Below are 27,500 nucleotides of genomic sequence, written 5' to 3'. Positions count from 1 at the left end.
ACCACCATCTCACCCTCACTGTGAACAAAACGCTGCGATACCTAAACTCCTTCACTTGGATTTAAATGAACACAATAATCATCAACCTCTGCCTTCATGAGCAAACGAGTGCATCAGTTTAACAAGTGAAAAGAAGCTGGATTCATTTCTTACTATTAAGACTTTGATTCAACTCTTAATATCCTTTGCATGCTTAATCCAGAAGTGTAAAGATTAGTTTAAAAACTTCATCTGACTCTCTCTGAACCAGTTTATAGTCTTCTCTTAAATCCTCTTTACAAGCTTCATAAACTTTCAGAGGAGAAAGGGATTGTGGGAGTTCTTCTTCACTGACTCATGTTATGGAAATGACTCCAGATGAAATATGAAGAGACCTCATTTCATTCTTAAGTTTGGACCTTCTTGTGTTTTAAACTTCATTTACTTAAAACTCAACCACGCAGTGCGGCGTCGTTGGTTAGTCCAATGAAAATCTGTTTCAGATTTCTGCACTTGGACTCTGGGATTGTTCTGGTTTCACTGAAGCAGTTTACGTTTTATAATCACACACACATAAATACACAGAACTTTGACTTTTTCCAATTGTTAAGTCGAAAACAAAACAGATTGGTTTACAACTTCTCCCCCGACAATCCGACTCTGGTCTGTGTGGTGAAAGCTCTGAAACGGCTTGATTGATTGGCGGGAATCTGAGGTGGGCAGCCATGTCTAAGGGCGAGTAATGGGGAGGGAAGGGTGAGGAAGGGGGCGACCATTAGAGAGAAAATGAGAGGGGGAACTACAAATGGTTGTCCTCACAAACACCGCCCAGATCTTCACCCCTCTCTCCAAATCGTCCTCATGAGATCTTAGAGAATGAAACATTTCTGCAGAATAAATCGGTAATCCCTTTTTTTTTAAATGAAAAGTTTTAAAACCATTGCACTTGTTTTTCATGGTCAAAATCATTTCTTATTCAGGAGCTCGTTTCTTCTGCAGCTCGGCTCACATGCATGAATCAGCGATGTGTGTGACTGTTGAAATCATGTTGGGAACATTTTCCACTTCACGGATTCACTAATTGTGGACTTATCTTTGTCTTTGAGTTTCTTATTTGTTTAAAATAAAAATACCTTCTCAGGACGAGTGTTTCATTTATGGATTTTTTTATATTTAAAATGTTTTGAACAAGGAAAACCTCACAGAGATTAAGAATCTCCTGGCTGAGACAAGTTACAGTCATAAAACACAGAGCAGTTACAAACCAACGAGACAAAGTGTGTTGAAGTCAAGACCACACTAACCGAGACCAGAGCGCTCAGAGACCAAGACCAAGACCAAGACATTTAGGGACCGAGACCGAGTCAAGACCAAGACCAAGACAGGGTAAGCGCGAGACAAGACCAAGACCAGAGTGCTCCAAGGCTGAGACTAGACCAAGACCAAGACCAGAGTGCTCCAACGCTGAGATAAGACCAAGACCAAGACCAAGACCAGAGTGTTCCAACACTGAGATAAGACCAAGACCAAGACCAAGACCAGAGTGCTCCAAGGCTGAGACAAGACCAAGACCTAGACCAGGACCAGAGTGTTCCAAGACCGAGACAAGACCAAGACAGTTAGGGGTGAGACTGAGTCAAGACCAAGACCAAGACAGGGCGAGCGCGAGACAAGACCAAGACCAGAGTGCTCCAAGGCTGAGACAAGACCAAGACCAGAGTGTTCCAAGACCGAGACAAGACCAAGACCAAGACCAGAGTGTTCCAAGACTGAGACAAGACCAAGACCAAGACCAGTGTGCTCCAAGACCGAGACAAGACCAAGACCAAGACCAGAGTGTTCCAAGACCGAGACAAGACCAAGACAGTTAGGGGTGAGACTGAGTCAAGACCAAGACCAAGACAGGGCGAGCGTGAGACAAGACCAAGACCAAGACCAGAGTGTTCCAAGACCGAGACAAGACCAAGACAGTTAGGGGTGAGACTGAGTCAAGACCAAGACCAAGACAGGGCGAGCGTGAGACAAGACCAAGACCAAGACCAGAGTGCTCCAAGGCTGAGACAAGACCAAGACCAAGACCAGAGTGTTCCAAGATCAAGACATTTAGGGATTGAGGCAGAGACAAGACTAACATAAGACCATAAAATTCAATGAAAAATCCTCATCTTGTGGTCAGGGGGCGTTTCCCTCGCTTGCGGTTGTAACCGGGAGATAAAAATCAAACTACAGATCAATTGAAGTTACATGTTCCTTGAGAACGAGGCGTTTTCCTTCTAATCACAGTGATGATTTGAAAATAGCCGATTGGTGGTGGTCTTGATTTAAAATCCTGAGTCAGCCCATTCTGAGACCAAGACAAGACAGAGTTGAAATTCTTTCTATTTTGAGAGGAGACCTTCCAAAAGTGGTCTTGAGACCGGTCTTAAGACCAACGCTGATTCCGAGTACTACAAATCAGAAAAGGTTTTTGATTATAGCCATTGATCACCCTCTTCCTCAAACACATCCTGGTGAAGAGGTTTTTAAAATAGGCCGTACCCGAGGCAAAGTAAAGCACAATCTATCTCGCTCAATCCTTCAAATATCCAACGTCTTTCAGTGTGCTTAGTGTTGCTCTTGAGGTTCATTTTAAGGTCTGTTTCAAGGTTACAATCTTTGGTTAAATGCAAATTAAAGTGCATTTACACTTCAGCTGAAATCAGCAGCTGAGTGAAAGATGTTTGTGTCGTTCTCTCCGGCACTCTGACTCCCTAATAGTTTCCAAACGTATTTAAAGTAGAAGAGGCAGGAGACGTTATTGGACTCTTAAAAAGTGGACCAAACTTTGCAAACAAAGTAGGATCACTCTAATGAGATCCAGCAGCGGACGAGCATTAGTCATCAGTTTTTTGGTCCAGGTTGTACTCGTGTCATTACGCTGCTGCTGCTGCACCATCTCAGGGAACTGAACACTCATTTCCTCACCAAACGTTGGACCTGACGACTGGTAATAAAGTCGGAGATTTGAGCTTTTTGCCGTCGTCAGCAGCAAACACAGAAAGTCTATTTTCCCCCCCCAAAGTCCCTCAAGAAACATTCGACAACAACGATGACTTAACAGGAAGTTAATAGCTGTTGAGAGCAGCGAGCATGCTGCGCCTTACAAATTTCAATTAGGTTATTTCATGGACAGCAGCTTTGTGTGCTGTATTAATTTGCGGTGTGTGTATTTGTTCGTGTATGTGTGTGAGACGCTCACCTGTACACACACACACTAATTCAGAGCTACACAAGCAGGTTCATAAGTTTTGTGTCTGCAGGGGGAAAAATAACCCCGTTGCAGCCTTTTTAATAAAAGCAGCCGTGTTTATCTGGAACCTGTTTGGTGTTCCCTCCTCACACATCAATTACTGTTGAACGTCTGGATGGAAATTTAAATTGATTACTGTTAATGGGGTTAAAATGTTAATTTGTGCCGGCAGAGTTATATTACTCCGCACACATGCAACCACATTTAATGTGAACGATCTTTGTTTTAAAACATATTACAAAAGGCCAAAGTTTAAGTTCTTTACAGGGACGGAAAGGGGGGAACAAGCAGCTGATTCAAGATACATTTCACTGTTTAGAGAGACGTTTATTAGGGCTCGCTTTGGGATAGGCCTGATCCCTGAACCACTTCTCTTGCCCGCTTCCATCGCTGCAACACCTGTTGGTTTGACCTGATAACTGCTCTCATATCTGACAAACTGAGGGGCGTCCAAAACGGCCGTGTGGGGGGTCGCCTTAAAAGCGCCTACCTTCTCTGGTCCAAACAAATCCAGAGCATTCAGGAGCAGAATCTAAAGTTAGAAGGAGGACATACTGGCTGCTGCATTGTTGTCAGAGAAGCCAGCACTTCAACATAGCATGTTTCCTTAATGATCAGATAGTAAGCTCACGTTTTCCTTTACACTGGCTTCCCATCAATTTTAGAATACAATTGTTCTTACTTTTAAAGCCCTGCATGGACAGGCACCGGCCAATATCACAGAACTTTTACGGCCTTAGGGGGTGTTCACTCTTGACTTCTTTTTTCAGAAAAAAGCGCTGCTTTCAGCGCCTTTTGAGCGCTTATGCACGAGTGTTCTGTAACCATAACAACAGGATCTAGTCTGCGGTGCAACCGTGCCGAAGCCGGCCGGAGCACAACACATCAATTTAGCACAGAAAAAAAAAAACGGGACGAGAAGTCAGACACCGATACAACATTAAAACATCCGGTTTATTTTCAGAATAAAACTCTCTGTTTTGACGGTTCAGAAAAACGACCGTTTGTGTGTTTGTTTATGTGTTTATAAGGTTTTTATTGAGTTTTATAATAATAGATATAACCTAACAGATATAATCTGTTAAATTACTGCGGAAACTCCTGTGTTTCCGTACTCCAGCTGTCCGGCTGCGCTCTCCGTGCTGCAGACTGAGAACGCAGCCGGTGGGTGTTGATGGATGAGGATGCACGGACACGCAATGCACACATATCAGGTGGAAGTTTGCCATTTTTGGGCACAGGTAAATAGGGACGTAGGTTACTACTCGTCCTGATTGGTCAGCTCTCAGAAAGGCGCTTGACGTCACTCAGCGATTTTCGGAAAAGTTTAAATAATTCAACTGTAAAAGGCGTCGGGCGCAGCGATTTTTGAAAAGGCGTCATACTTTTCCATTTTCCATAGGCTTGTATGTAAAAAAGGCGCTTGCAGTTGAAAAAAGTCAAGTGTGAACACTCCCTTATACTCCCAGCAGGTCTCTTAGGTCTTCTGATCAGGGTTTTCTTTTTCAGGTTGTAGCGCCAATATTTTGGAATGCTCTGCTCTTTGGGCTTAAGATTTATGGGCACTGTTGACGCTTGTAAAAAATGCAACTTAAGACACATTTGTTTAGACTCGCTTTTGATTAATCTGTCTTGTCTAGTAAAGCACTTGCCTTTAGTAAAGCACTTTGTGACTCTGTTCTTGAAAGGTGCTATATTAGTTATTATTATCATTTTGTTCAGCAGATATCTTACTGATTGGACCTTTAGCTAGTGATTTGTGAAGTGCAGAAATTGTCACAGTGACCATCAGGGTCTTCATCGTTCTTGGTTCTGCCTCCAATGAGTTTAAAGAAAATGAATCTTAAGTTGAAACTTTAAAAGTCAGTAAAGATCAGTCGTGAGTTTGAGTCCCTGAAAGTAGTTATTGTAAAGTTTTGGGGCCATAAGAACAAAGTCAGGGTCACTGTGACTTCACTGTGAGATAAGAGCGCTCTGCCGGAGGAGAGCAGGCGCTGACTGGACGCCCAGGGATGTCAGAGCTCTGTGATGTACGTGTGGGACAGGGCACAAAGGACCTTTAAATGATTTTAAACATTACTCTCTCCAATCGATGTGATGTGGTTTTTTTATTTCAGTGTGCTATCAAAAATAAGATCTTCTACAGCCTGAGGCTGGAGAGCAAAGGTTTGTTCTGATCTGTGTGTTGAAGGAGTTTATGTCAATTACAATAATTCCAGAAGTGTGTGTGTGTGTGTGTGTGTGTGTGTGTGTGTGTGTATTTGTCTTTTGTGCATTAATATGTAAACACACTCTCCCACAGTGTGAAGCAGATCTTTGAGCAGAGCAGAGGAGCAGACTGAAGGTCATCGCTTTAAATCCTCCTCCTGTCTGGGGTCAGAGCAGCGAGGACTGCAGCATTTAACCCCCCCCCCCTGGTCAGAGTCAGCATGGTCCCAGCTGGTTGAAATGTGGAGCAAAGTGCAGCTGAACAGGAGTTTTTTCAGAGTTCAGCGTTCATTAAAGTGAGGGCTGACACGGAGGGATTTGCTCGGAGATTTAAGTTGTATCCTGTCTTAAGCTTGAGTTGGATGTCTGTTAGGTTTCGAGATTTGATGTCTAATTGGTTTGAAAATTAACTAAATGAAACTGCAGATCCTGAAAGGATCCGACACGGATGAACAAAAACCTCATTTTAAAGAAGCTTATTCTAATTCTAATGCTTAGAAATAAATCAATTTAACGATTTGTTTTGTCCTTAAAGGCTTGAAGGCTGATGATTCTTAGATTTTTTTGGATCCATTTCAATATTTTTGTGTCATATTCATCCATTATCAATTATTCACATGTATGACATGACATGTCTACATGTCTCACTACATGAGTGTGATCTTGCAGGTTTGATGTCTTTGTATGAAACAGCTCTGCAGATTTATCTGTTCTGTATCAGGCCTCACTAAGATTCACAAAAGCTGTCACATATCGCCTAGTTGGACCGTCGGTGAGCGATCGTCGCCCTAGTTTTGTGTCCAGCTCCGTCGGCCCCCACCTGCCTTTTTTTGTCTGATTCGACATGTTGAATCGGCTTCGGTCGGCGTCAGTGAGAGGAATCTCTCTGATTGGCTGTTCTGTTGTTTCATTTCTCTCCAGCTCTCCTCTCAGGTTCAGTAAAGCCTCTTGAGCACGTCTCTGTAGTATCCATGCTTTCACCCATTAGTGTGGTTTCTCCTTATTTGTCTCCTCCTCCTCTTCTTTTCTTTTTCCACTTAAAGACCAAGAACTGACAACACCAGCGCCATTTTCACCTTCTTATCAGACATTATTCTCCATTAGTAGACGACCTGTAATACGAGTGGTGACCGACAGCGGGGTGAAAACGGTCTTCTCGTATCATAACAATGGACTACCGCCCCCTGCTGGCATGGAGAGGTATTTCTTCTCACGCATGAGCAGAACGTACGTGGTGGTTGGCCGTCGGCTGTAGTCTTTGTGGTGTGTTCAAGTGCAACTTTTTGACCAAGACAAAGACACTAGTTCTTTGCCGTTTGCTTGGTGTGTCAGGGCCTTAAGTCTACTCTCATGTTTGATATGAATCAGGTATTGTAGGGACAGTATGTGTTGTGCCCTTTGTGTAGGACATTTTGAGTTAAGTGTTTTTACACTGCCCCCTCCTGGTTGTTTAAGTGAACTGAGTAGTATGAGCATGTGAGACCTTTCAGTGCTGTGCAGAGGGCAGACAGCAGCTTCTTCCACATTGTTGCCTTTGACACTAATTGTCCGTAAGTATTTATTATTTTGTGTTCTTTGGCGTACAGAGGCAGCATGTACGTTTTTGAAGTTGTTTCTTTAGACGATTAGATTTTAATAAATTGATAGTTAACAGAGCAGTAAGCTAGCAGCATGACTAAGCATGTTAGGTTAGCTAATTGTTTCTTGTGCACTATTTTCTGTTTGTTAGTCTCTAATGTACTTTTGAGTTTTACAAGAAAGAAAAGAAAGTAAATAATAACGGAAATACTGTGAATTCTTCAATAAATAACAAGAGAAGTTAAGCCTTGTAGTTTTTTGGAGGTCTTACACTTGTTGGCTAACTGTCCAGCTTTGAAGATAAGCAACTCATTGTAAGGACAGTATAGTATGAGAGCGTGTCTGATGGAAAAAACTGCCTGTGGTGAGAAGTGGCTGAGAATGCATCAGGCCATGTGAAGGTGGTAAAACATCCATCAGCTGTACGTCTTACTAAAACCCCTTTGCAGAGCTGAGTGTGCAGTCTTTCTCGACAACGAGACCATAGTCGCTGTAAGTACATTTTACGGTGCAATGAGGCAGGAAAATAACCAGCTCACAGAAACACATTTCTTTGGTTTCTCTCCCTCTCGCCCTCTGTCTGTTAAAGTCACACCGTCTGCTCATTCTGCAAAGTGTTCAGACACCATCCTGACCTGGCCAGTTTGTGCAGGTTGGAGAAGATCCCCTCGGGGACGCTCTCTATGAGGTTGTGGTCGAGGCTGAGGGTGTTGACGCTGACCAGCAGGGCGATGGTCTCCCAGGGGATGTCCACCAGGTTATTGTAGCTCAGATCCAGATCCTCCAGAGTCTCCAGGAAGTCCTGCGGGGGAGATGAGACAGAGAGGCAGGGGACTGTGAGCAGTAATCAAGGTTCACACTGGGATGAAATTTCATAAGACGTAAGTGTAAAGGAGGAAGAAAGAAATGGAGATCAATGAGTGTGGCCGCTGCTGTACACTCAAACCTCGTTGTCTTCTCTAATTGCCTCCATACAATTCTCATCATCAGCACGATGTTGGAAATGCCATGAGTCAGCACGAATCACAATGAGCATAAACAAAGGGGAGAGGGGAGATGGATTCAGAGAGGAAGTGAGGCTGAAGCCGGAGAGCAATAACAGCCTGTTGATTTGCTCAAAGTGTTGTTGGCGTTGCTGTAATTGCTCTCATAATTCAAACAATCAGGGCACTGTGTGAATGTCACAATGCCTCAATTCTCATTACAATAATCTGCACGTTATTGCTCTCTAAACAAAGGGAATATGATTTCTAAGCGACAAAGAGGAAATTTAAGAGCCAGAGGAGGAGCTCTGTAAGGAAAACAATGACTGGAAATGAGCTCAGATTCACAACCGCCCTCCTGAGAAAAAACATTTCTCTGGTACTAAATGTCTAAAATGAGTTTAAAGATTGCTTGACGCATGTTTGAAGCATCTCTGCAGCAGTCCTCGCGCCCCTGGACAAAATTAAGTTGTTTGTTGGTCTTAATGAGTGACTCATACAGACTGAATGTTTCCGCCCCATGGCTCAGGGCAACGACTGGTTAGGTTAAAGCAACTAAAGCTGTGGAACTGGAACGAGCGATTCAAACATTAATGAACGTCAAGACACATCCTAAACACATTATTTTTAGTTTAGAAAAAGAATCCTGCAAGTTACTTAAAGGTCCAAAAAGTGAGATGTGTAGAGAGGTAAATGATAAAGGTATCTTACTATCTGATCATTAAGGAAACATGCTATGTTGAAGTGCTGGCTTCTCTGACAACAATGCAGCAGCCAGTATGTCCTCCTTCTAACTTTAGATTCTGCTCCTGAATGCTCTGGATTTGTTTGGACCAGAGAAGGTAGGCGCTTTGAAGGCGACCCCCCCACACGGCCGTTTTGGACGCCCCTTGGTTTGCCAGATATGAGAGCAGTTATCAGGTCAACAGGTGTTGCAGTGATGGAAGCGGTCAAGAGAAGTGGTTCAGATAGAAGTGATTGTACCTGACCTAAAAAGCCTCTGCATGTTTCTAATAAGCTCCACGAGCAGAAACGTGCTCAAACTAGGATCAATATTGGAGATGCTTTTGAAAAATGGAGAGAGGTTAGAACACAGAAAGGTTTACAGACCCATGCAGAGCTGGATAAACACACTTTGATTAATTTTGGGTCGGTACGTTCAACATGCAGAGACTTTTTGAAAAGCAATGACCTTAAACCCATTCATTTAAATCATTTTGGGCTTTATTTTGTGTACTTATTTTCAGTCCATGCATCAGCTCCTTTAACCTTCAGCATCTGATTTGCATGATTTTTTTCATTTTCTACACTTGATTTACGGACACATAATGGATGATTAATGTGTGTTCTCCAATAACAAAATACTGAACGAGGGAAGCCACATGTGACTCTTTTGTCACAGAGACGTGTTAACAGCTCAGTGTTCTGTAACTTCAACAGGTCTGCAGCAAACTCTTCATATTGACTCTTTCCTCCCATGAGTCTGAGCCCAGCTTCACATACATTCATGATCTAGAGAGAAATAGGATGTGTGCTTTGATGAATAGAGTTTTGTCTCGACATGATGGAGGAGAAGTTGGAGATAGAAGAATAAAGGCGGGAGGTGGAGGGTGAAATGGGACGAGAAGAGAGAGAGAGAGAGTTGAGGACATGCTGGGTGAGAGTTTGACGTTCAGACTGGAGTTCAGAAGGTCGGCTCCATTAGCAGGTTCAGAGTTCACGTCTCTTCCTGACGTTCCGGCAGAGGTCTGAGAGCCGGGCCTGAGGGGACACTTTTACTGCTGAACTTTTAATGAGCTGCAGGAGAGGATGCTTTAGTTTTAATGAAAGAGACCGGGTTATAAAAAAAAAGTGTCCGGCTGAGCAGCGGAGAGGAGACCTGACTGACTGCTAGAAATGTGGTGGAGGTCTTTTCTTTACCATGATTGGCTGTGAAACATCAATGGTATGTTGCATATTGGTCAAAACTCCATTTAGCTTCATGAAGATGAGTTTTAAATTAGAGTAATAATTCATGAATAAAGGCCTACAGGTAAAAGGGTCATTTTGTTTATCTCACTAACCAGAATGAAGACTAATTTAGTCATTTAAAATTTTAATTTAGAATCAAACGAACAAAGAAAATCAAGAAAAATGAGCTTCTCTTACTTATATGTTTTTCCTTTTCAAATGAAAACACTGAAGCACATGTAATAGGTTAGGACGCCTTTTTTTGGCCCAATGCTTCAGTACATAACGATAGATACCTCTGAAGTGGCATTTCTGGATGCAGCCCGGTATTTTACAGTTCAGATTATTGAGATGAAGAAGTCTGAAGAACACCAGTCTGCCCTACTCTCCCTAAAATCTAATATAACATCTTTATTTGGATGACTTCTTGAGCCTAAATGACCCCAGATTTCCTCCAAAAGTCAACAATTTACCAACGTTTCAGTAATTTAAAGGAGCAGTATGTAACTCTGACACCTAGTGTTTAAAATGGGTACTGCAGTCTAAATTCTAAACATCATAGAGAGCTGTCTCCCCCCTCCTCTCTAGAGTTGATGCTCACACAGATCACCATGTGGTGGACTCTGAAGCTTCAGTGTTTATCCAGCTCTGCATGGGTCTGTAAACCTTTCTGTGTTCTAACCTCTCTCCATTTTTCAAAAGCATCTCCAATATTGATCCTAGTTTGAAAAGCGCCTACCTTCTCTGGTCCAAACAAATCCAGAGCATTCAGGAGCAGAATCTAAAGTTAGAAGGAGGACATGGTGGCTGCAGGGTTAAGGTGGTGTTGGTTACCTGAAAGGCTCCCTCTGAGATGCTGTGCAGCTGGTTGTTGGCCAGGATGAGGTGTCTCAGGTTCACCAGGCCCTGGAAGTGCGAGTCGTCCAGCGTGGTGAGGCGGTTGGCGTCCAGGTGGAGCGCGTGGAGATCCTGGAGGTCGGCGAAGGTGTACGGCCGGATCTGACTGATGGTGTTTCTGCTCAGTGTCAGGTGGATCTGCAGAGAGGTTTAGAACAATGACATTACTGAGCAGGAAGCTTCTCAACTTTCTCTGAAAATAAAACATCACCTGTTTGTATCTCTGAATCTGAACAGATGTTCCATAAGAGGATTTAATCTTGTCACAGCAATCATTTATTAAAGTGTCACCTTTCTCATATGTCGTATCATGCTTAAGAGAGACACTCTTTCTGTCCTTCTGTTCAGGGAGTTCAATAACCACAAGAGCCAACACAGATTAAATGTGTCATGTCAGCAGGGGCGTGTCCAGACTTCTTTTAGACTAGGGTGGCTCACCTTGGGATCTGACTTATTCAGGGTTGGCATGAAGCTTTTGTTTGTTTCCTGTAAGGTTGGGCCATTTTATTCCAACCAAGGAAATACTTATAATCAACACAATTTGGAAACATATTAATCATCTTTGTTTTATTCTTTGGGGACTCAAAAAGGTTGCAAACTCTTAAACGCTGCATCTCATATGCATTTACTGGGGAGTCAGTCCATTGCTGGTTCACAGTGTTCGCAAATGTTTATGGAAAGAGCAAAGAATGCAAATAATTTATTTACAACTAAAAGTACAAACAAAAAAAAATAGACTACATTTACTCTGAAACTATCAGCTGCCTGTTGAACACAGCCCACAGTTTGATTTTTAACTTTAGTCTTAAGTCTCTGATTTGACTAATTCTATTCTGGGGTGGCCATCAGATTTCAAGGGGGGCCATGTCACCCCTGGTCACCCCTTTGGCCACGCCCCTGAACGTAAGAATCATGTTGGAACAGTTCAGCAGACGGGACCCTCAAAGATGCTCAGATCTGCAGTCTTCTTGCAGAATGGACTTTAAACACTAAGCCAGCCTTCATTAATATTCATATTAGGAATAAAAGAGTACTTTGGGTCAGTTAAGAATATAACTGCACGTATAAAGAAAGAAAAAACATCAAAACAAAATGCATCTGTCTGTGGGCGTGGAAATGAAGAAATATGTTCTGCAAACACTCTGGGAAAAGGTCGATCAACATCCACACATTTCTAAAAACTACTTTGGAAAATCACCGGAAACATCTGTGCCACTCTGAAAAGGTTTGACGCCAAATGATTAAAAACCTAATTTCCCACGCTGCCTTGTGTGAGCAAACATCATCTGTGCTGTTGTGATCACACCGGAGAGGAAACGTCATTCATCAAACAGCGAGGAAGTCTCCCGCTGGGAGGAGCGTCTCTATCTCATGGTGGAGGTGGTGTCGTGAGCGTTAAGGTTTTCTTCACCTCCTTTTCATGACGACGGTCGGCTAATTGACTAAAATCTGTGAGATCTCTTTGATTTAACATCAGTCAGTAAGTCATGTTGGAAAGCGCAGATGTTCTTCAGATTGGAATAAACATTCAAACTCTCCTCACTGTGCTGGCTTTCTTTTCTTTCTTTTTCTTTTCATTAAAAGTTCACATGTTGTCCAAAACACTGAGAGCAGAGCAGTTTGATTTTAATCGATACGCTGAAGGCTTCAAACATAAACTCCATAAGTAAAACTGGGACGCTCAGTTAGGGTTAGGAAATTATTTTGAGGAAAAGAGTGAGAAAATGAAAAGGTCATTTTTTTTAAGTGGTGCAGTGGTTAGTGCGTGCGCCCCATGTATGGAGGCTTTGGTCCACCAAGCGTGCGGTCCAGGTTCAAATCCTTTCCTGCATGTCATTCCCCACTCTCTCTCTCTCCCTAATTTCCGACTCTATCCACTTTCCGATCTCTCCATTAAAGGCACAAAAAAGCTCGAAAAAAAAGGAAAAGGTCATTTTTATTTGTTAATAACATTAAACAGTAATTCATTTATTCACTGTACTCTTGTCTTACACAACACGACCTCTACAAACAGCTGATCCAAAACGCTGCATGCAGACTCAGCACCAGATCCAACAGGAGAGGAGACATCACTGAGGGTTTAAAATCACTTCACAGGCTCCCGGTCTGTTTTTTTTTTTTTAATTCATTATAAAATGAGAGCTCGTGGAGGGTCAGCTCCAGAGTACTCTCAGTTTGAGACAGAGTAAAAGAACAATTTAAAAAAATATACTTTTGGGCTTTTTTTTGTGCCTTTATTGTAGAGATAGGACAGTGGATAGAGCTGGAAATCAGGGAGAGAGAGAGAGTGGGGAATGACATGCAGGAAAGGAGCCACAGGCTGGATTTGAACCTGGGCCGCCCGCTTGGAGGACTACAGCCACTGAGCCACCAGTGCCCCAAAAAAGCCTAACAATTTTATCTTTAGATATGAAATAATGGAAATACAAATTTGCAATTAATGGGCGGGTGGCACAGTGGCACAGTGGTTAGTGCGCGTGCCCCCTGTAGGGAGGCTGTAGTCCCTCAAGCTGGCAGCCCAAAAATACATCTCGTGATAAACGATGTAACCGTTTGACAACCCTAGTATTCTCATTATTAAGAAAGATTCAGTCTCCATGATGGTCAAAGCTTATCTCTGTTTCCTTACAGCTTGATGTTTCTATAAGCTTATGAGTGCTGCTTTTTTTTTTGGTTACATGACCCTTAGCATTAATTAATTAAGCTAATTTAAAGTCGGTTTAAAGTCTGTCTCCAGTCGTTTGGTTCAGGCTGCTGATTCATCCTCACTGACTAGATTCTCTTTGTTATGACTGGTTTGTTGAACTGCATGAAGTGTAAGTCACGACGATGACACTGAGTCATAAATGCAGAAGGTTGGCTTTTTATAAAGAGCACCGCTAAGTACCATAATCACAGTGAAGAACAGCAGTCACATCATTTAGCTTTTATTGTGTGTTATGTAAGCGATCTTTGGCTTTGGAGAGGAATCAAACGAGCTGAAAGCAGATTTAAAGAAGAGCTCTCAGCAGCATGCATACCTAAACTAACAGAGTAGAAATGAATGTGAAGCTGTGGAGAAAGAAAAACTGACCAGGCTGGACATGTTGGCGAAGTCGCGATGCCTCAGCGTTGTGATGAAGTTGTCCATCAGCCGCAGCTCGGCCGTCTGCCGGTCGATGTTGGGCGGGACGAAGAGGAGGCCCGTCTTGGCGCACAGCACCGTGTAGGACGGCAGCAGGTTCTGGCAGGTGCACCGCTTCGGGCACAGCATGGAGGAGGAGCGGGATGGGAGGACGGAGAGGAGGAGGAGGAGGAGCGGGCAGAGCAGCGAGGAGACGACCTCCATGGCTTCTTCTCTTCTGCAACACAGAGAAACGAGCACACCTTAGTTCAACTCTGATACTTCACACGGGGATATTCATATAAACAAAGAGATTTGAGGTCTTTACAACATATAGGTAGAAAACGTTCTGGAAGTGAAACTTTGATTCTGCCTCAGTTGGATGTAAGGACTCGGCTGCAGCCACTACAGCGCTCTTCAAGTTTCAAGGCCTCTGGCTGAAGCAGTCAAAGTAGATCAAGAAGAAGAGCTGATCTGTGTCCCCTGCAGGTTTGATTGCCTTTAAAAGTGTCTGATAAATATTACAGAAAGCCTCAGCTCTCTCAATGCTCTGGTCTAAGCCACCAGAGTTCATTCCAGTCATTTAAGCTTTTACAACCAGGAGATGCTGCTGTACATGTTTGTCTCAGGTTTGAATTTGTTAGTTTGAAACCAACACAAAAGAAACAATAAAATGAAATGTCTGAACCGATCAGTGCAGAGGTCAGCAAGCAACTCTCATGTTCTGGTGAACAAATTAGTCTGGTGACTTTGAAGGGACTGGTATGAGGTATAACAGCTGTTTCCTGTTTGACTGAACGGTCGATATCTGCAGGGATCATCTCTGTTAATGTTGTCAGACACTTAGAAAAACGTTCTGAGCCTCTTAGGGACTGACAACAACAACAACAACTTTTAATCAGGTCTGCTCACAGAATTTTCTGAATGGACGCTCCCAGGATATTATTTAAATCAATGTATGCACATTCGGTCAGTAGTGTTAAGCGCTAGCCTCCTTGCTTTAACATTAGCATCCTCTGCCGTGCTCCCATCAGCCTTTGAAGACGACTGAAATAAGTTTGTTAACAGGTTCTCTTGTTGGGGTCAAACGCCCAAGCCAGCTCACTCCTTTTCCTTTTCTACTTCTTACTTTCCTGCCATGCTAACTCTGTGCAGGTACTGGAAAACTCATTACAACATAACCGTCATAACAGTGAAGTTCACTGGTCCCGCTGACGACGGTAACGTTACAAGAAAAAGGCTCATATCACTCTAATGAGAGGGGCTTTACGTTCTGAAACAGGCTTCAGCTTACTAAAACAATAAAACATATAATGTGTGTTATCGTTGCTCCAAGGTATAAACTATAATGAGGTCATTGTTACTTAAAAATGAAGATGGACCATGTCCCCGCTAACCTCCACTGGCCTTCACTATGCGACTGGCTTTTCCCTTAAACCCCCCTTATGGGCCGCCTTGCATTTAGTGGACTAACCTTTCCCCCTATTTCTTGGCAACTTGCTAAGGAAACTTAATTAATCCAGACATTTACACACAAGATCATTAATAAAAACATTTAAAATGTCTTAAAATGATCCTTAAACCCCAGACAGGAAACAAACGAAAAGACTCCAGCAGAATCCTCCTGTTCATCTAAAAATGTAGAAACTCTTTGGCCAACAGGAGCGTCTTGATCTGATGTGAAGATTTTGTTGCACAGATAGTCACCCCCCCCACCCCCCACCCCCCACCACACACACACACACACACACACACACACACACACACACACACACACACACACAAACCACTGTGTGACTGTAAAGATAATTCCTCACAGCAACACAGCAGCACGAGATAACAGCTGCAGAAGATGTTTCCTTTACTGTGAAAATCACACCATTTGGTTATGCTTTTACCAACTTTTCATGAAGCTTACACACACAAATCATTCCTTTATGCTTTCTGGGACTTTTCTGTTCCCACTGTAGTGGACTGTATAATAAGTGCTTCATGAAAAAGAGAGACAGAGGGGGGCTGAGCGGGGGGGGGGGGACTCTTGCAGAGACAGCAGAGCGGGGGAATTGAAGTTTGTTTGGTGTGTGTGTGTGTGTGTGTGTGTGTGTGTGTTTCCTGCTGACAACGTTATCCTGTGGAAGTCAACAGTAAACAGTAGTTTTATCATCAATTACGCTCTCTGCACCGCCATGATTACAAACTGAGGGGAACATTAGAGAACACAAATTATCCTCTATGTGAGTCGTCTGTCTCACTTCGTAAATTTCATCGATGTTTTCTGTGCATAAAAATGAGAGTGAAGCCATACCTCTCCAGCCGAGACAATAAAGGAAAACATTTACATTGATATTGATTTCTCTTTCCACGCAGGAGCTCGGAATAAATTCAAACCAGGAGGAAAAGAAAACACGCTCAGGCGGCGGTGGCATATGCAAAAAGACCGACACACACACTTACTCCTGCACACACACACTTTCCAAAATAGTTCCTCTGAGTTAGACACTGAGTGACTGGAGGAAGGTCGATTGCAAATAACAGCGGAGAAAAACAGTCACGCTCTTTTATTTACGGTGCTGAAATATTCAAACTGTGCCTCATCTGCAGCGCGGAATAAAACCCACAACAGGCAGTCTGCAGCGTGTGTCCTCACATCGGGGCGCCGTGCGGCAACGAGAGCTAAATGTGAGGAAGTAATGGGAGAGATGTAAACGAATGAAATCAATTCAGTGGAAATGTTGACGGGGGGAGGGGGGGGGGGTCAGACCCCAGCTGAGACTGCAGTCAGATGATAATGGCTAAATGAAGAGGTTGCACATGATGGGAATATAGACAAAGACAAGTTGCAGGCAACACTGAGAGACAACTGGACTCCACAAATCTGACTCGGGGTCCATCTGAGACCTCACCCTTAAAGGGGGTCCAGCAGCTACAGAGACCGGCAACAGCAATGAAACAATAGCGTAGGTGTTGTGTGACCCTCATGTGGTCCACAGTGAACAGAACAGGTCACATGCACCTGTCATGACCATCAAAACGTGGATGTAATAACAGCAACAGTGCTGTCCTCTGAATGCACTGATTACTTTTATGTTTAATTTAGGGTGCAGAAATTTTAAATGAGGGTGCCTTGCATCCTTTCACACCCTCGTGAACTGTTTAAGAGTCAAAAAAATAAGGGGCGCTGGTTGTGCAGCAGTTAGTGAAGGCTGTAGTCCTCCAAGCAGGCGGCCCAGGCTCAAATCCGACCTGTGGCTCCTTTCCCGCACGTCATTCCCCACTCTCTCTCTCTCTCTCTCTCTCTCTCTCTCTCTATCCACTCTACAATAAAGGCACAAAAAGCCCCAAAAATAAATCTTAAAAAAATAAAAAAATCCCTCTTAAACTTCACCTGAGAGTCTGTGCAGCTTTGTGATGTTTTGAAAGGTAGAACTGTTGTTTAACCGTCTGTTCAAGCAACAGCCCATTATTTCACAGCTTTATTGAATTCTTGTTTCTGATTGGCTGATTAATGCTTTCTGTTGTTACAGAAGCTGCTCTGATCAGAGGCTGTAAAGATCTTTCAAAACATGTGAATCCCCAAAACTCTGTCATGCACTCTTTTTTTAGTGTCTTGACTACAACACTACAAACTACTTATTCTACTCATACTTGTTCTCTGATTGGCTGAGCTCTAGATCCGTGCAGGGATGAGTAAAACATTTTCAGAGTAAAATAAAGTGTGCGATGCAAACAGACAATCTTTAATTCCACTCTCACAGCCCCATTAACAAATAATCACCATTAATACTTTATTTTACGTCTGTGTGTTCTGGTTTTTCCCCGATAAGTTTACTTTCATGAGAACGTCTTCAGAGTATTTGCGCTCGACTTTCTGTGCAGCGTGCCGCAGCGTCTCGGAGGAACTGCTGCTGCTCTGAGAACAGATTTAATTTGTTTGGTCAGAGCGGCGCAGCGTGAGAGAAATGCAAACAGCAACTGTTTTTTCAGACTACATGCACTTCTCCAATCTCTGTCGCCCTTCTCTTCCTCCTCCATCCTTTTTATCGCTCTCTTCTCCACTAAAAAAGTCTCATTTCGATTGCATTGCTCCTTTTCTCCATCCCTCTTCTAATCTTTTCCAGCTCCCATCATCCCCCCCTCCCCCCTCTCCCCCTCTCTCTGTCACGATCTTCTACCAAAATCTTTTCAGCTGTTCCTGCTCACATCTCTCTCTTCATTTTGTCCTCTGTCTTAACTCCTCCTTATTTCTTTTTCTGTTCCTTCCTCTCTCTCCTCTCCATTAGATCATTTATTCCTCCGACTCTCCACATCACCTCCCTCGACGTCTCCCGTTCTGTCCCATGTGCATCCCCCCCCCCCCACACACTCCTCTCTCTCACATCTGATATTTTTCTTCAATTTCCTGCTCGTTCTGAATGCGTTTGTTTAATGTGCGACATGTTTAAAGAAACATGAATTCATGTTTAAAGAAACATGAAGTCATGCAGTGCCTCGTCCTGGTTTCATATCAGAGACGATAATGAAATGAGTGACTGGGAGGTGATGTGTTCATTTACATGCTGATTGAGTCGTATGACAGGACCCCCCCCCCCCCCCCCCCTCCTGACTGATGGTAACATCCTCATTTATTTACTTTCTATACACAGATGAGCATTATGGAAAACAAACATAAATACAAATACTGAATTCAGGTCATCAGATCCTCCTTGGATGAAATAGATAACTTAAAACTTTGAAGAGGAAGTTTGACTTTCCTCTAACACTTCAAACCAGTGAGGTTAAAGGTCAGAGGGTTAGAACAAACACCCACCTGGGGGAGGGGCTAGTGCCCTTTGTGATGTCAGGATCTGTCAAAATCTATCCATCCATTATCTTTTACCCCTTTTCCCGTTTTGGGGTGGCAGGAGGGTCTGGAGGGCATCCCAGCTGTCATTGGACAAGAGGCGGGGTTACACCCTCGACTGGTCACCAGCCAATCACAGGGCTGACAACCAGCCACACTCACATTCATACATACAGACAATTTTAGAGTCAGCAGTTAACCTAACGAGCATGTCTATGGACTGTGGGAGGAAGCCACAGAGAACCCACACATGAACGAGGAGAACATGCAGACTCCACACAGAGAGACTCCTGTCAGACGGGGATTTGAACCGGGAACCTCCTCACTGTTAGGAAACAGATCTAGAGATGTGAAGTACCCTTCCTGTGTCAGAGCCAAGGAGCCGTTCTCTTAAAGGCAGGAACATACGGATGCTGCTGTTGTGAGCACTCTTAAAATATTTCATAAATAAAAATCATGAAGTGATTCTAGAAACCAGCATCACAGCCTCGACGCTCAACGAGTTCCCACGCAAACAACTCGTTAAACAACAAACGTAGAAAAAGGAAGATTTTAAATTCATGTGGAGCCGACGGAGAAACAAGTTGAGCTTCATGCAGAGTGAGAAAGATCCACTGACGAGATGATGCTCACTGCCAAAAATAAAGAGTGAAACATGTCTCATTAAATCTGTCTGTCTCCCTCACTGTGTGTCAGACGTTAAGCTGAAACACAACAACACAGTTTCATTATTTCAGCCGACATGTCGCCTCAAAGTCTGAGATCAACCACTGAAGGAAGGAAGCTGGACTGAGAGGAAAGGAAGGAAGGAAAGAGGAGAGCTGGACTGAGAGGAAAGGAAAGGAAGGAAGAGGAGAGCTGGACTGAGAGGAAAGGAAAGGAAGGAAGAGGAGAGGAGGACTGAGAGGAAAGGAAAGGAAGAAAGAGGAGAGCTGGACTGAGAGGAAAGGAAAGGAAAAGGAGAGGAGGACTGAGAGGATAGGAAAGGAAGGAAGAGGAGAACTGGACTGAGAGGAAAGGAAGGAAGGAAGAGGAGAGCCGGACTGAGAGGAAAGGAAGGAAGGAAGAGGAGAGCTATACTGAAAGGAAAGGAAGGAAGGAAAAGGAGAGCCGGACTGGGAGGAAAGGAAGGAAGGAAGAAAGAGGAGAGTTGGACTGAGAGGAAAGGAAGGAAGGAAGAGGAGAGCTAGACTGAGAGGAAAGGAAGGAAGGAAGAGGAGAGTTGGACTGAGAGGAAAGGAAGGAAGGAAGAAAGAGGAGAGTTGGACTGAGAGGAAAGGAAGAAAGGAAGAGGAGAGCGGGACTGAGAGGAAAGGAAGGAAGGAAGAGGAGAGTTGGACTGAGAGGAAAGGAAGGAAGGAAGAGGAGAGCTGGACTGAGAGGAAAGGAAGGAAGGAAGAGGAGAGCTGGACTGAGAGGAAAGGAAGGAAGGAAGAGGAGAGCTGGACTGAGAGGAAAGGAAGGAAGGAAGAGGAGAGCTGGACTGAGAGGAAAGGAAGGAAGGAAGAGGAGAGCTTACAAACGATGTTCTCGGAGTTACATTTCCCGACCTGGTGGTGGGGATGTTGTGCTACATCCTCACAAACTGACACACATGGAAACACACTCGTGCAGAAGATGCATTTTCACACACACACACGCACGCACGCACGCACGCACGCACGCACGCACGCACGCACGCACACACACACACACTCAAGGCTGAAGGAGAAGGAAGGCCATGGTGTGACGGAGAAGCTGCACACATGGAGGAGAGAGAAGAGACTGAAGGCAGAGAGAGACAGACGGACAGAAGGATGAAGGACAGCCAGCAGAGAGGACCACTTGATATTTATCACTCTGTTCCTGGTCTGAACTCATTTCTTCTTCGTCTGAATGAGCTCCTCATGCTGTTCTATTCCTGTATGTCCCTCCTCCTGCTGCTGCTGCTGGAGTCTCTGCACCAGCTCGTCTGATGCATCGTGTGCTGCTGCTGTGGCTTACACAACACAGTCTACAGAAAGACACTCTAATGTCCTCTTGTTTAATCACCAAACCTAGTGCTCATTTAGATTACTTACATATACGACACATTTTTTTTGCAGGTTTAGATGCAGTGTCACACATCTTATATTTAGTGTAATCTTTAAAATGTCTTGTTTTCTTTTGTATTGTAAAATGTTGCTGTGGCAGTCAGCATTCACACTTTTCTCGTGATGTGAAATTAATGCATTCATTTTTTTAAATTGTATTATATGTCGTACCTCTAGGTGCTCCAGACGTAAGCCGCACCTTTAACTCTATTAATTTACTTTTCAATCTGTAACCAGTTTACTGTGGTTAACTTCATGTTGTTACCGTCGCTCTCTCAGAAGTTCCTTGCATTATTTCAAATTAAAAGCAAGTTTGTCTTAAGCAAGTACCCTTAGCTTAAGACATTTCAAAATAAAAGCAAAACAAAAAATGTTTCGATATGCAGATAACTTATTGCAAACATGCAATAAAGATGCGATAAGTCGCAATGAGCTATTAAAGGTTGAGTCGGTATCATTGTCTGTTGCAGCTTGTAAACACAACATTCAAACTAGGCCCCTCCTCCTGGGCTCATCGCCACCAGAAGCTCACACTCACTGCAGGACGTAGTGTGGACGTTTACTGCCTGTAAGCTACACTGCAAGCTAATGCATGCTAGCACAAGCTAACCATCCGTAACCACTGTCCAACAGAAAGCAGACCGACTCAGCGCTCACAGGTGAAAATCTGTCCGTTCGTTTGTCCTGTTGTTGCTGCTTTTCAAAATACATTTAATTAAATAATAATTATCATCCACGGGGCAGATAACGCTCACTGACGGCGGAGCTGCTGGTTTCTGAATAGAGTTCATTTGTATTAATACAGACTCAGTGTTCCCATTCAAACCAGTGACATGGTGACATGCCTGCAGACAGAAAGCTGCTGAAATCCTCCGCTGCAGCTCCACTATAGGAGGAGGATGAATGTACAGTAAGTAATGACTTGTATAATCTGCTATTGTGTATAGATGAGCCCCATTAGTGTCTGTTAATGAGGTCACGAGCCTCCCTGAGGTCCATGAGTGCTCACGTGAAACATGGACAGGAATACTATGGAACACACAAGCTGAAAGAACAAAAGGGAAAACTTGAGAAATGCAGCAAGATTAAAGCAAAAACAGCAACAGGAGTGGGTGGGAGAGGGTAAGTGAGGTGTCTGTATAGATGCTGCTGCATGTGTTATATAAGGGTTCTTTTATGTCTCTGTGTTTTATCTGTCTATAGGCTCCCATCGCAGGAATGAGGCGCTACTTCTCATGGAGCCGTCCTGCCAAGAGATTCAAATAAACTCACAAAATAACCTTGTTAGTTAAAGGAGATATATTCTGCTGATGCATATTCAAACACATATAATGTTATGATATTGGGCGTCCATGCTAACCTATGCAAAGGTTTTTTAAACACAATGTTGACAGAATCCCTGGACGTAGTTTCCTGCCGACGTATCAGAGGAAAGTTATAGGACACGCCCAACTTCTGGCTCATCCTGCAAATTTGAATTAGCTAATTACATGTGGGTCTGCTATTTCTTTCTGAAACAACAGTGTCCAATTTGTTTGTAAAATTGTCTGTGAGCTTTTTGTGTGTGTCGTTCTGTTCAAACTATACTGTAATTGTACATTTGTTTTATGTTTTTTTTTTTTGTTAGTACCTGCCTTAGGACTATGGATGAAATTTAGCTTTTGTGCTAATTCCGGCATATTTACATGGATACTATTTTGTTGATATGTTGATTAATGTGCTCTGTCCTAATTAAATAAATAAATAAATTAAATTAAATGGCAGCTCTTTCAAGGGCACGCCCACCCGCCCAGCTCGCTAAAGTTTCCCTGTGACTGCAAACAGAGCTGGCCAATCAGAGGAAAGTTGGCACAATGGGAAGGCGGGGTCTTAAAGAGACAGTAGCTGAAATGAAGCGTTTCAGGCAGAGGCTCCTCAACAGGTGTCCCAGTCTCATATTAGTGTTGATGAAAGTGAGTATAAAAGATCTACTTTAAACAAATGGGCAAAATAACGAGGACAAGGAATGACGGAAACATGCAACATTGACTTCATGACAATGTATTCTATTCGACTGTGGTTATACACTTTTTGTTGTGTCTCTCTTTTTGGGATAAAAAGAGAGACACAACAGTGAGATGACATGTTGATGGAAACTTGATTTATTTCTGTTGTTCTTGTAAATAATGAAAAAATAAAATGAACTGACACGCCACAAAGAATGGTCAAAACAACAACAAATAGTCAACAGCCGCTGTAAAACAACAGGAGCCGAACAAAAGGCTTTAAATGGAGAAAATGGTCACAGTGACTTCACACTATGGGAGTTTCCTGGGAGCTCTCAAGCTCTCAGGTCTCGTAGGATCCTCTGGATGTAACCCCTCTGTTTGTCCTCACTTCTTCCTGCTTCTCATTCTCGCCCTATCCCTTTTTCTTTTGTAACATAACAATGAGCACGGTCTTTTACCTGCTTTCTGTGAAGGGTCTCAAGACATGTGTTATAAATGAAGAGTGATTGATTGATTGATATCTATCGTCAGTATCTCCAGTGTCACTGTATCCATAAAGGCTCTGTCATGCTGTGACCACACCTTTAGACAACAGATAAACCCGAGGCTTGTTTTCTAACAGCACCCTGCTCACATAAGAGAGAACAACCACATGGCCCTGCGTCAGGCGGCACCGAGCAGCTGCACAGGAAGTTTTAATAATAGATTGAAGTGATTTATTCGAAAGCTATAGTTCAGCAAAGCAATCATTTCCACAGGTAACCAGAAAGCACTCTGTAAAGCACAGATGATTCTCCACAGTCGCCGGCCGCAGCCTCAGATTTATCATCCGGCCTGGTGGGATTTCTTTTTTTTAGGGGGGGGGGGAGATAAAATAATCTGTGAATACAACTTTGTGTAGGAGTAATCTTTGGGGAATTCCATTATTCTGCAGCCAAGACGTGTCTGTCATGGCTGCCAACTAAACCTGATGAGCCTCTTCACAGTGTGTCCAACACAGAGGTCTTGTTTTTTTGTTTGGAGAAAAGAGCAAACAGAGCTTTAGACCTGGACACCTGTTGAGACAAACACAGACTCAGACATGGGTCAGGGGCGTGCAGAGAGCAACACACAGTCTTAGTAAAACTTAAAAAAAAACCAGACACCTAAAATATATTGGAGAAAAATATTTTTGGGATATTCTTTTTTTTTTTTATGTTTACAACAACTCAAACCGCTTCTCTTTATATTATGAATACCTTTTTGAAGTTTAAATACAAATGTTGTGAAAAGTCTTATAACTAAGCTCAGATCAGATAAGTGTTCAACTCCTTTTCATGGGGCTCAGATCTCTTTTGAAAACCAGGACAACCTGTTACTTGGCTCTCTTCAATTCACCAGACTCCATTAACAAAAAAGATGGTTCTACCTCGCAGAAAACAGGAGTTATTTGTCTTCTATGTGTCAGACAGTTTGGGGGTTTTGTGTGTTATTTATATCGCGCTGGATCCAAAGTAACTTCTTTAAACACCCACAAACCCACTGAAGCAGCAGCAGACCAACAACTTCAGTTATCTGCAAGTGTCACGGCCTCTCTATGGGCGGCTGTGACTCAGCTGGTAGAGTCGGTCGTCTCTCAACTGGAAGGTCGAGGGTTCGATCCCTAGCTCCTGCAGCAACGTGTCCGATGTGTCCATGGGAAAGACATTTAACATCAAGTTGCTCTCTCTGCTTTGTCGGTGGTGTATAAATGCCTATGAATAGGATTAGTTACTTCTGATGGTCACTTTACTCAGCAGCCTCTACCATCAGTGTGTGAGTGTGTGGGAGTGACCTGCAGTGTAAAAGCACTTTGAGTATTCAGAAGACTAGAAAAGCGCAATTCAACCATTTATGCCATATCCCAAGACAGAAATATCTCCTCTATACCATTTAGTGTTAAACTGCTGCCTAGTGACACGGAGTAGAAATGCAGCAGATTTGTGAATCATTGTGAACACAGGAGAGCGAACACCAGCTGGAGGAATTGCCATTCCAATTAGCATCAATCATTGTCTTTTACATGAGCGACACCTTAATGGATTCTGAACACACACCACGCTCTCTGGTAGAGTGTATGTCATGGAAATCGTCATTTTAAGATGTCAATGTCATTTCATTTCTGCACTCATCACTGTTATGCTCATTACAAGGCACACTGCGCTAAAAGCTGACAGCTTCATACTTTAACAGCGAGCTGTAATCAATATCACTCAGCAGCGTTTAAACCAATAGGAGGCGCTCACACATTTTAAAAGAGACATCCTGTTAATACCTCGTTTTCTCCCTCATGACTGCTGCTCATGTCCATCATCGTTTCATAAATGTGTTGCTGCTGCGGTTATTGGATATTTAATTGGATGCCTGGACAATACGAGGTGGACGGTGATGACATTAAAACACCATCAACCTTCCAAATGTAATCCATCCCAGCGGACATTTCTAATCAGAGTTAACATCCCCAGGTTTAATGGAAAACCGGCGCCATTTATCAGAAAGAAAAACAAAACTTTTACCTGTTAACTTTTTTTCCCACAGACTGTATAAAACATGGACGTCGTCTCAGTGACATCACTTTACAGCCAATGTCAGTTTGCAAAGTAATCAATAAAGTTCCAAAACTTTGTCAAACAAAAGCAGGTCAGCAGTTATTCTGCCATCAGTATGTTTAGCTTCCATTAGCAGGACAAGTAAGAAATACAGGAAGAGCCTCAAAAATAACTTTGTTGTAGTTCTTATGGTGCATTTAATTTGATCTCTGAAGTCGGAAATTCCAAGTTGCCAGTCTGTTACTTCATCAGGAACGCCCCCTTAAGTCAGAATGGCGACTCAGAAACTCAGAGGAACTTTAGTAGCCCGGGCTAAATTCCAACATGGCCGCTACACGCATCAACAGTGAAGTATAAGCTGCACATTAAAGTGTTTATTGGCAATGTAGTCCTTGTTAAGTGTGATTAAATCACACAGATTGTATTGTGGATATTTTGTCACGTTGCTTTCGCCCTCAAACTATCATGTGGTTTGTTATCTCCAGGTATTATCTAACAAAACAAAGGTCCTCCTGGAGGCGTCCATGTTGCTTGTCCGACTTGTTGCCAACTCAAAACTGGAAAGCAGTCAACTTGGGTGTGACGTCATTCCCAAATCTGACATCTGACTCTTGACATCTGACTTCCGAGGTAAATGGAGCGCACCATTGACTTTGGTTTGTTTTCGCCTCCATGCTACTTAATTGGCTTCATTGAGTCAAGTAACATTCGTAGCTTAACATGTGTGGCTTGAGCAAGAATTCTTTAGTTGTCTTTGTGTTTCGACATACAGTGAATCAAAATCATAAAAGTTCCACACATGAACTCTGTGTTTTTTTATTTCTCCTGCAGGTCTCTTGAGTTTTTATCATGGGTGTCACTGAGATTGTCTTGAGCTACAAACAGAGCTGATGAAGGCCTGACAGCTAAGCTATTTGTTCTACATGTGGCATTAAAGACCCTAAGTAACTGTGAGTTCTGACTTCTCTTAAAGGGAGGACATCCTTCAGTCTGAACTCGTGTTATACATGCACAGAGCTCACACTGAGCCCATCAAGGCTGCTCCTCTTTTCTCTGCAGTGATGGATGTCTGAACACTGCCGTTCATATTAATGCCACCGCAGCCGGATCAATCACCGTCCAGCAGCTGTGAACGCGGCTCACCAGCAGAGAGAGGAATCTGCCTCAAAGGATCGCAGATGAAAGTCAAATAAAAATTATGATTCATATAAAAATTCAATTTAATAAGCCCTTTGATCATGCTCATTGCACTCCTTCAAATCAATGATTTTAGGCTTTTGTCCAGCAAGCGCCTTGTTTTCACTCCTGTTTGATCACAGGTTTGGAGGCAATCAGTGGGTCTGTGTGAGTGTGTGTGTGTGTGTTTGTGTGTGTCTGGTCTGGAGAAGAAAATAATGTGATGGAAGTTTACGCTTTAGCTCCACAGCCTGAACTCAGCAGCTATTTTTTATTTTATTTATGTTTCCAGGGAGGGGGGGAGTCAGAAAATGCAGCCGGCTTCTCTGCAACACCTTGCTGACATCCTTACATTCACTCACATCACCACTAAAAACTGCAGGAGATTTATTGTGCACACAATAAAGGGGTATTTGGTAATATTGCAAAGGCCAAAAGTGCATCTATTGCATTTTCAAGTGAAACAAAATGGAATTCCTGCAGATTCATTTTTATATAAGACGTCCTGTATATTTCATTTAAAGTTATAAGGAAATAAAAAGTGAAATGAAGACCTTCAATATTGTATAATATGATGATTCACAAAGCTTCATTGATTTATTCTGAACCTGTAAACAACCTACTTCCCTTTGTAGTGTTGATAAAAGACAGAATAGAAGTCTAAAATATTAAAGGTCACATATTCTGTAAAATCCACTTCCTCATGTTTCTCTAACTCTAATATGTGTCTCTAGTCCGTCTACAAACCCCCCAATGATGAGAAAAGTCCATCCGCTCCGTCTTCTGTGTGCTCAAACAGGCCGTTTGGCGATTTTCCCTTCATGACATCACAAAGAGCCCCTCCCCCAGGTGGGTGACACTCCCACAGCT

The 27,500-nt window shown here is 43.1% G+C and overlaps 1 protein-coding gene across 1 annotated transcript in view; it reads right to left on the bottom strand.

The window, feature by feature from the left end:
• si:cabz01090165.1 (uncharacterized protein LOC100333421 homolog) overlaps positions 1 to 27,500 on the bottom strand; it is a gene marked incomplete in the record, with an annotated part of 351,393 nt that overhangs the window by 51,017 nt on the left and 272,876 nt on the right. Inside the window, 3 exon segments of the mRNA XM_065960260.1 lie at positions 7,690 to 7,856; positions 10,822 to 11,022; positions 13,958 to 14,225. Coding sequence (XP_065816332.1) covers positions 7,690 to 7,856; positions 10,822 to 11,022; positions 13,958 to 14,212 — 623 coding nt within the window.

This window comes from Labrus bergylta, chromosome 11 (genome assembly GCF_963930695.1).
Source record: "Labrus bergylta chromosome 11, fLabBer1.1, whole genome shotgun sequence".
Classification (NCBI taxonomy): Eukaryota; Metazoa; Chordata; class Actinopteri; order Labriformes; family Labridae; genus Labrus; species Labrus bergylta.
The sequence above is the reverse complement of the archived record's forward strand: the minus strand, read 5'-3'. Positions and strand labels throughout refer to the sequence as shown.